An 8,787-nucleotide genomic window follows, 5' to 3' on the forward strand; every position below is an offset into this window, starting at 1 on the left:
AGATGGCTGCTCTGCTGCTGCTGGAGGGAAGGAGGCCAACCCAGGGAAGGTGTCCATGTCAGCTAAGGTGTCCAGCCCAGCCAAGGTGTCCGCCTCAACTAAGGTGTCTGACTGCATAAAGTGTCTACCCCAGCTAAGGTGTCCATCCTAGCAAAGGTGGCCACCCACGCTACGATGCCCACCCCCATAAAGTGTCCACCTCAGCTAAAGTATCCATACCTGAAGTATCCATCCCAGCAAAGGTGGCCATCCCTGCTAAGACAGCCATTGCAGCTAAGGTGTCTACCCTAGCTAAGGTGTCCATCTCAGCCAAAGTGGCCACCCCTGCTAAGGTAGCCATTGCAGCAAGGCGTCCACCACACCAAAGGTGCCACCCTAGGGAAGGTGTCCATCCCAGGGAAGGTGTCCATCACACCAAAGGTGTCCACCCCAGCGGGCTGCCCCTCAGGATGGCTATGGTAGAGCCTGGCTTACACCCTCGGGGTGCAGTATCACCAAGTGCAAAGCTGATAACTTAGGAGTTGAAGCCAGCTGCTCACATCCCACATTTTTTGGTCCATCAAGAGGCAGTAAATCAAGGATCCTCTTCCCTAAGGATCGGGGGCTGGCAGAGGTTTTGGGGGAGGTGACCTGGGGATAGGCCTGTTCTTCTTCCCTCCTGCAGACGCTTTCTTGAGGCCAAGACTGCAGGTCCTTGGGCTGTGCGCTGTGGCTGCAATACATGTGCTTACGGCTCCTGTTGGTTTAACTGGACTTGGGAACCCAAACATCGGCAGGAATCAGGCACCAAAACGCCTGGAGGCCCCAGGCCCCGGCTGCAACATCCGGGCCCGGCCTGGCCCTGAATTCCCGCGGTGCTGGAGAAGGGCGCAGCCTTCCGAAAACACAACAAGAGCCCATTTTCTGGGGGCTTTTCTTGCATCTCCCCTCGCCTCGGGCTGTCCGCGGGCCACGGCCCCCCAAAGCCCCCCCATTGCTGGGGGCCCCACAACTCAGCCCCCCTTTGCTGCCCCCCAGGACCTTGTCTGTTGCTGACCCCCCCACCCCAGGGCCCCCCCCATTGATGATTCCCCCACCCCAGACCCCCCCATTTCTGCCCCCCATACCCAAGGCCCCCATCGCTGGTCCTCCCCATACCCTAGACCCTCCCATTGCTTGTCCCCCCCCATACCCAAGCCCCCCCATTGCTCTTCCTCCTACCCTGCCCCAGCCCCCCCCCGCCATTTCTTGCCCCCCCCCATACCCAGGGCTCCCCATTGCTGCCCCCTCATACCCAGCCCCCCTACTGCTCTTCCCCACACCCCAGACTCCCCTATTTCTTGGCCCTCCATACCCACCCCCCCATTTCTGCCCCCCATCCCCGCTCCCCCCCCCACCGGGCCCGGCCCGGCCCGTTGCCCGGCAACGGCAGCGCGCTCCCGGCATGCCGCGGGCGCGGCGCGGTTGCCATGGCGCCCGGGGCGGCGGCGCGGCCTGGTCGGCGGCGGCGGCGGGGGCCGGGGCCGGGAGGGGCCCCATGGCCGGGCCGGCGGCGGCGGCGGCGGCGGCGGGCGAGGAGAGCCTGCGGGCGCTGTACCGCTGGGTGGACGCCATCCCCCTGTCCCGGCCCAAGAGGAACATCGCCCGCGACTTCAGCGACGCAGGTGGGCCGCGGCCCCGCGCCGCGCCGCGCCGCCCCCCCGGCCTCCCCGCCCCAACCCTCCTCCTGCGCCCCGCAGTGCTGGCCGCCGAGGTGGTGAAGTTTTACTTCCCCAAGCTGGTGGAGATGCACAGCTACGTGCCCGCCAGTTCGACGCAGCAGAAGCTCTCCAACTGGAGCCACCTCAACAGGTACCGGGTGATGGGGGGGGGGGCTGCGCTGGGGCAAACCGCCCAGAAGCATCAGCGAGGGCCCTTCCAGGCCAACAACCCCCCTTCCTGGACCCCTTCCCCACGGACGCCGTCCCCCCGCCTGCCGGGTCAGGGCTCAGCCGCCCTCCAGAGCGATGTCCGTGTGCCTCAGCCAAGGGCCGGGCTGGTGGGGTCGCACGTGACCGCAGTGCGGGCAGAGGTGGCCTGGGGGTGCCCTGGCTGGGTGTCCGCCTGGGGCGATGGCTCGGCTGCTTTGCAGGAAGGTGCTGAGTAAGCTGAACTTCTGCATCCCGGATGACATGATCCGGAAGATCGTCCAGTGCAGGCCTGGCCTGGTGGAGCAGGTGCTGATCCTGCTGCGGCAGAAGATAGAGGAGAAGCAGAAGCAGAGCAAAGCTGCGTCCAGCCCGGACCAGGTCAGAGGGGGCTGTGGGAAGGGAGGCACCGAGTGCACCATACCCTGTGTGTCGGTGCTGAGCGCTGCAGGCCTGAGGGAGATGATGGCATGTAGCTCCCCTGGGGCGCTGGGCAGATTTGCAAACATGGAAGGAATGAAAGGCTGGTGTGATCACAGCAGAGCCAGGAGTCCTGAGCTGTGCTCCAGGCACTGGGGCGGATGAGGCCTATTTGCTTGTGGGAACTGCTTTCCCTCTGTGCACCTCCATCTCCCCTCCATGGGGACCCTGCTGTGATCTCCCGGCTCCTTGCGGGAGTGTGAGGAGCGTGGAGATGTTTGGCTGGGAGCTGAGCCAGGGACGCCTGTCTGCCGCTATGCTGGTAACCAGCCCACCCGGCGAGAGGAGGTCCGGCCAGCAGCCACGCTAGCACCAAGCAGGAAGGTGTCCATAAAGGCACATCAGAAAATCCCACACCAATGGCCTCCGCCGTGGCCGGCCCCTCTGTGTGCGGCAGCCATCCCGCGGGGGTGCTCCGAGGCAGGGCAGGTGGCAGAGCGGGGCAGAGCTGGGCTGCCCCAGCGTCCCCAGCAGGAGCAGTGCACGTGTCAGGGCCGGCCACACTCGCTCGCTGGCCGCGGATGGCAGCCGTGTGCCGTTCGGGGAAGTGCCGCAGCCGGTCTCGCTTTGCAGTGGGAACAAGGAGCCTTGAATAAGGCAGCCTGGAGGAGCTGCTGTGAGCCAGGGAGGAGAGAGGGATGCTGTCTCCATCACGGTGGGACGCCTTCCTGCCCCACTGGTAGTCACCTGAGTGTCCTGGCTGCACTCTCCATTTGTGACACCACTGAACAGGAGCAGGGAGATAGTCTGGGATTGAGTGAGGCTTGGCAGGGCATGCTGAGCCAACAGCTCCAGGGGAGGGCTGGCAGCAGCAGCTGGCTCCTTTCCTCCCCCAGGCAAACCTTGAGCAGCCCGCAACTGTTCTGGTCCTTGCAATCTGAAAGAGAAAGATAACAAAACCGCAGCTTTGGGGGCAGGCCGGGTTATGCCTCTGCCAGTTACTCTGGTACTCAGATCTGAGAGGTGGACTTTGCTGTGGGAAGCAGTGGCTATGACAGAGGCAGGAATTCAGACAGACCCACCCCAGCCCTGCCTTCGGACAGTAACACTGGCTGTTTTCCCGCCTCTCCATGCAGGAGCTGGGCGCGCAGGCAGCGCTGGAACGGATCAGCTACCTAGAGACAGGTGGGGTTGGTGCACGGCACACTGGGCACGAGGGTCCCAGCTTGGCTATGTTACAGGTCCCTTGGGTCTATAACCCAAGCCATAACCTTTCTGGCCTCTAGGCCCTGGGGAAGGGTCTCGTCTGGCCCTGCCTCATGCTGGGGTACCCAAATAACGAACTTGGCCCAGCCTGGCCCTGGTGAGACTCTGCCAGAAGGGGTTGTCGCAAGGGCTGGGGTCCAGGGCTGTCTGGGCAGGTCCTGTGCTCACTGCTGTGTTATACAGGCTACTCCTCAAAGGTGAAGAGCCACGTGGGAGGGGGCTGTCCCCAAGAGTCTCCGGGGGCTGGCAGGTAAGGGCTGCAGGCTGTGCTGTGCAGCAGGCACCGCAGGCTCATGGTGGTGACAGGCCCTTCCCAGGGACTTTCTGGGATGGAGGGGCTGGGAGTTCCCAGGGGGAGACGGACCTCGTGTTGGAGGGAGCTCTATGCTGCAGGGGCAGCGGTGTGTGAGTCTGGACACGGAGAGGTTAAGCTTGCCCATGAGCTCGAACGACCTGTGCGGTTTAGGAGGCGTTTGCCTCCTGGTTGCAGCTCTGTAGGCCGAGAGCAATGCTGCACAGGGGTCTTTTATTGTCCCAGCATTTCCCTTCTTATCCCAGACTGAACAAGAGCCACCACGGCTATGCCCAGGCATCCTCGGGGGACACTGCCTTCCGCCTGCAGCTGGCAGAGAGGGAGCAGGCCCTGCTCCTGGCGCAGGAGACCATCCAGGTGAGGCCACCACACACCGTGGCCCCTGCCACTGTACCTCTGCAGCAAAGCACTGTCCTCGTCCTACCCCTGGGGCGATGGCAGCACCAAGACAGGGACAGACTCCTGGGTGCCCTTTTGCCTTTCTGCCAGTCACAAAATCACAGAGCAGTTGAGGTTGGAAGGGACCTCTGGAGATCTAGTCCAACAGTGTCCCGCAGTGTATGGTGTATAACGTAGCTTGAACAGGAGGTTGCTCAGTGCCATCAGCCTCCTGGACCACTCTGGGCGCTGTTCTCGTGGCACCCTTGGGCGTGTGCCAGCCTGGAGGTGGCAGTGCCATTGTGCACGTGGCTGGTATCTTGTTCAAGTGCCCTCCTGGGCTGCTCCAGGGCAGTGCTGGGCTGCTACTGGCTACAGTGCTGTGCTTAATGAAAAAAATCTGATCAAACTAGGCTAGAAATTCAGTGATAGCCCAGTGTGACCTGGATGCCTGGTTTGATCCTTGCAGCCATGGTCTCCTTCTGTAACAGAGGGTGTTTTGATGACATTTACAGGGCAAAAGCCCTCGTAAACCCTCTGCCCTGCAGATCTCTGCCTCTGGGTGAACAGCTTTGTCTCTCAGTCCTTCCCCCCGGCCATGCCGTGGATCTCTGTGACAGACACCTACATCAGTCACATGAATCAGTGGTTCCCAAATGCTTCAGATTTTCATCCTTTCTCATCAGTCTTCCAGCCAAGAATATATAAAGGTGATGAAAAACAGGCCTGTAACACAGCTGCTTAGACACTGTGCAGGCCGCTCGCTGTGGCCTCTAGGCTGTCACTGGGCTGCAGACCAAGCTCTGGGCAGCCTTTTTTTAATGGCCTGGCAGTGGGGGATTTTTGGAACAGCAGCTCACTATCAGCGAGCTGGCTCACTGGCTCTGCAGCCTGGACTGCCAGTCAGGCTGCAGTTTGCTGCCCTGAACTGCCACGAGCTGATGGGCATTTCCACAGAGAGGGGAGCCTCTGGGGGCGCAAACCCCTCTTGGCAAAAGAGAAATGGGAAGTGTAGCAAAAGCCACAGTTTTGGGAATGGCCTGGAAACAGGGCTTTTCTGCTGGAAATTGTCTCTTGAGGCATGATGTTTTGATAAAGAGCAAAGAATCCTCTGGGCTACCTTGGATGGGGAGATCTTTTAGGGGGGTGTTTACTTGATGCACATTGTGGGAGCAGGAATTGAGGCCCCAATCCCAAATCTGTCACTAAAGCTCTCCACGCCTGTTTTCCCTAGAGTAAAAGATAGACGATGCTACTCAGTGAGGTCTCCTACGTGCCCAATAGCCACCTCAGCACGGCCCTACATGCCCTAGCCCTCTGCCATGCTGCCCATCATCACTTCTGGCTGTGGCTGGGGTTTAGCATGTCCACAAGTGCTCAGGAAGAGCAAGACGTGGGACTGCTGAGAGTGGGTGGCTGTTCTCGGGCTCTGGGCCCTTTGTGGGCCGTCCAGGCCGAGCATGCCACTGCTGTGGCTGGCCCAGGAGCTGGCTGTGGTTTCCCCAGAGCTCAGAGGTGCAGGGGGTGAGTTTAGGCTCAAAGGTCTGTCTTCCAAAGCAAGCTGAGGGGAGGCACGTGCGATCTCTCTGCTCAGATCCTGCAGATGAAGGTGCGAAGGCTGGAGCAGCTGGTGCATCTCAAGAACATCCGGATAGATGACCTCAGCCAGCGCCTGCAGGAGGCCGAGCACAAGCAGAAATGAGCAGTGCCTTGCCTTCCCTGCAGTTCCTCTGCCTGCTCGCTCAGGACCTCTCCAGTGGGCACTTGTGACAGGGCTTTCCTGTGCCCCCTGTCCCACCTCTCCCCCCATCGTAGCTCCTCCTGAGCTGGAAGGCCGGGCTGCCAGCAGCATGGGTGCTCAGGCTGCAGGAAAGGCAGCAGCAGAGCAGAGATCCCAGTGTGAGGAGGCAACTCAGGGCATCTCAGGTTCCTGCGGGGCTCTTAGCTTAGTTCTTCCTTTCTTTGTCTTGCCTGTTTGTAATGAAAAAGCCAGGTCGTTGTTCAGAAACCTTCCTCTAAGGAGAGCATCAGCGGCTGAGACGCCGCTGCAGGAGGTCCCACCTACCGCGGCCTGGGGAGCAGGTTGCAGCTGACTTGGTGTCTGCCGGCGGTTTGCAGCGTGGGACATCTCCTGGCTGCCCAGGCCTGGGAGCCAGGCGTGAGCTGGCGGAGGCGATGTTATGAAGTGCTGAGATTTAATCCGTTACCCAAAGCTCTTGATTGCGCTTGTAATCTCAGAGAAAATCTGTGCTGCAGCAAACAAAGCTGCTTGCGTGATCACTGCACAGGAGCCCCGGAGCTGTGTCCCGCCTCTCCGGCACGTACACGTACCTGTGGCGCTGGCCGGGGGACCGGACAGGCGTGGACTCACCGGGGTGAGAAGGCAGTAATGACAGAGCTGGCAGCTCTGCCAAACACAGTGGAGATACCTGAGGTCCGAGCGGGGCGTGTGCAGCTCCCTCCCGCGAGCAGCTAGACCACGCACAGGTACAGAGGGGTCAGCGTTGCTCTGCAAAGCTAATTGCTGTGCGTGACGCCGGCTCTGTCTCGGGGCCGCTAGAGCCAAGCAAGCAGGGGAGATCCCAGCCTCCAGTAGACCTCTCCCTGGCTCCCAATAATTTGAAGCATTTCTGCAGCAGCATTCCTGTATCCGTTGAACTCTGCCGGGTGGCAGTAAACGCCCCTCTGCACCAGGGCACGGCCTGGCGGGCTCCCTGCGGGCGTCTGGGAGCAGCTATGGGACCCCGTTTGCAGCCCAGGCGGCTCTCGGTGGTTGGAGATGTTCGGGGATTTGTGCGTTGAACTCGCGTGAGCCGTCTGCCGCCCTCAACGAGAGGCCGTGGGCTGGACAGCAGTGCCGCAGGGGCTGCACCGCGCTGTGAGCTGCCTCGGGCCGCCTTTGCGTCATGTGCTGCAGCTCCCGTCGCCCTGCGGCCGGGCTGTTTCGCAGGACACGCTGACCCCCGCGAGGCCGCGGCGGGAACGACCTCCCGGCCTCGCTCCGGGAGCTGAACCGGGCCGGTGCCGTGGGGCCGTCCGGGGACGCAGCGCTGCCTGTTCGCCGCGTCGCACGCCCGCTCTGGGCCGAGCGAGCCCTGACCCCGCTCCCCCACGGGACACGGCTCCTCTCCGCGCAGGCAGGCCGCCGCTTTTCCCTGCTGTCTCCCAGCCGGGCGGACGTGCTCTTCGGAAGGGAATTGGCAGCGTTTTCCCATGGAGACGTGTCCCGGCTGCCGTTCCCATCCCTGCCGGTCTGCTCCGTCCCTCCCTGGAGACGCGTCTGGGTCGCCTCGGTGGAAAGTGGCCCTTCCCCAATGCTCCGTGAGCATCTCCATCCCGCCTGCACCGAGGTGCGCAGGCTGGTGCGCCTGGACGAGGACCGGGAGAGCCTGCGAGCGCGCAGCCTCCGCGTGCAGCCGGGAGGCAAATCCTGCTGGATCAGTGCAGGAACCAGCACCTTGCCAAGGGCAGGGCAGCGGGACTAATCCAGTTCAATTTAAGCGAAGGGCAAGCGTTAGCCGCTGCGCAGGGGTGTGTTTTCCTCCAGAGCATCCCAGCTCGGCTGCAGGAGAGCCGGGACGTGGAGCGGGCTGCCCTGGGCACTGGGATGCGCTGGGGCTCTCTGCTCTGAAGGAAAGTGAGCCGACCGAAGGCTTTGCGGATGCCGGTGTGGTGGGAGCCCCTGTCCCATGATGGTCTCGGTTCCTGGGAGGCTCAGCCCCCCTGGGACAGATGCTGGCAGCGGGAGCATCGCTCTGATGAGCCCCTGGAATAAGGAGTGTGCTGCCCATGTTAAGGGTATTTTGATTTCCCCTGGGGATTTTCCTGCCTAACCTCCATTTTGAGCATGGTTTTCACTTTTTATTTTTTAATAACAAAGCCTGAAAAGAGGAGCGTGTGTCACATGAGATTTTCCAGCCATCCTTTTTATTTTTTTCCTTTCTCTGTTTTTGAGATAGAGCCGCCAGACTCAGGAGGAGGCTCTGACCGCAAAGAAGGTGTTTTCATGGGGATTTTCCACAGCACAAAAGCCCACTGCAGCCTGGTGCGGCCGGGAGATTGAGACATACCGAGTGGCGAAAAATCAACGGGAAACAACAAGTTCCCAAGGCAGCCGCCTCGCCAGGGATGGGACGGGACGGGACGGGACGGGCATCCTCCGGCCGCCGTCCGTGGCGCGCTTGGCTCGCCCTTCCCCGGCGGCGCCCGTTGGACGGGTCAGAGCAGCGTCGGTGCTCGGAGGGGTGAAGCCGTGCACGGGGCACACCACGGGCAGCCAAACGCTGCAAAACGTGGCGCCGGCGGCCACGACCAGCAAGGACCCTCGGATCCGCTCGCTGCACCACAAGAACTGGGGCTTCCTCTCGCTTGGCTGACGCCAACGTGAAGCCTCCGACGTGAGTCCGAGGACGGCAGCGAGCGGCAGACGCCAGCTCCCTCGCCTCCCCCCGCCTGCCGCGGGGCGCCCTTGCGGCGCCGCGCAGCCGCTCCTGCCCCGTGGCACGCCGCCTCCGTGCCCTCGCA

The 8,787-nt window shown here is 62.1% G+C and overlaps 1 protein-coding gene across 1 annotated transcript; it reads left to right on the forward strand.

The window, feature by feature from the left end:
- The first annotated feature begins 1,516 nt into the window (after positions 1–1,516).
- On the forward strand, positions 1,517–8,154 carry SPEF1 (sperm flagellar 1). Its single transcript, XM_062574484.1, has 7 exons — positions 1,517–1,643; positions 1,719–1,830; positions 2,111–2,267; positions 3,443–3,491; positions 3,756–3,822; positions 4,131–4,242; positions 5,858–8,154. Exons 1-7 carry the CDS (start codon positions 1,517–1,519, stop codon positions 5,963–5,965), a joined length of 732 nt encoding a protein of 243 aa, XP_062430468.1. The 3' UTR covers positions 5,966–8,154.
- Positions 8,155–8,787: the final 633 nt, after the last annotated feature.

This window comes from Rhea pennata, chromosome 4, assembly GCF_028389875.1.
Source record: "Rhea pennata isolate bPtePen1 chromosome 4, bPtePen1.pri, whole genome shotgun sequence".
NCBI lineage: Eukaryota > Metazoa > Chordata > Aves > Rheiformes > Rheidae > Rhea > Rhea pennata.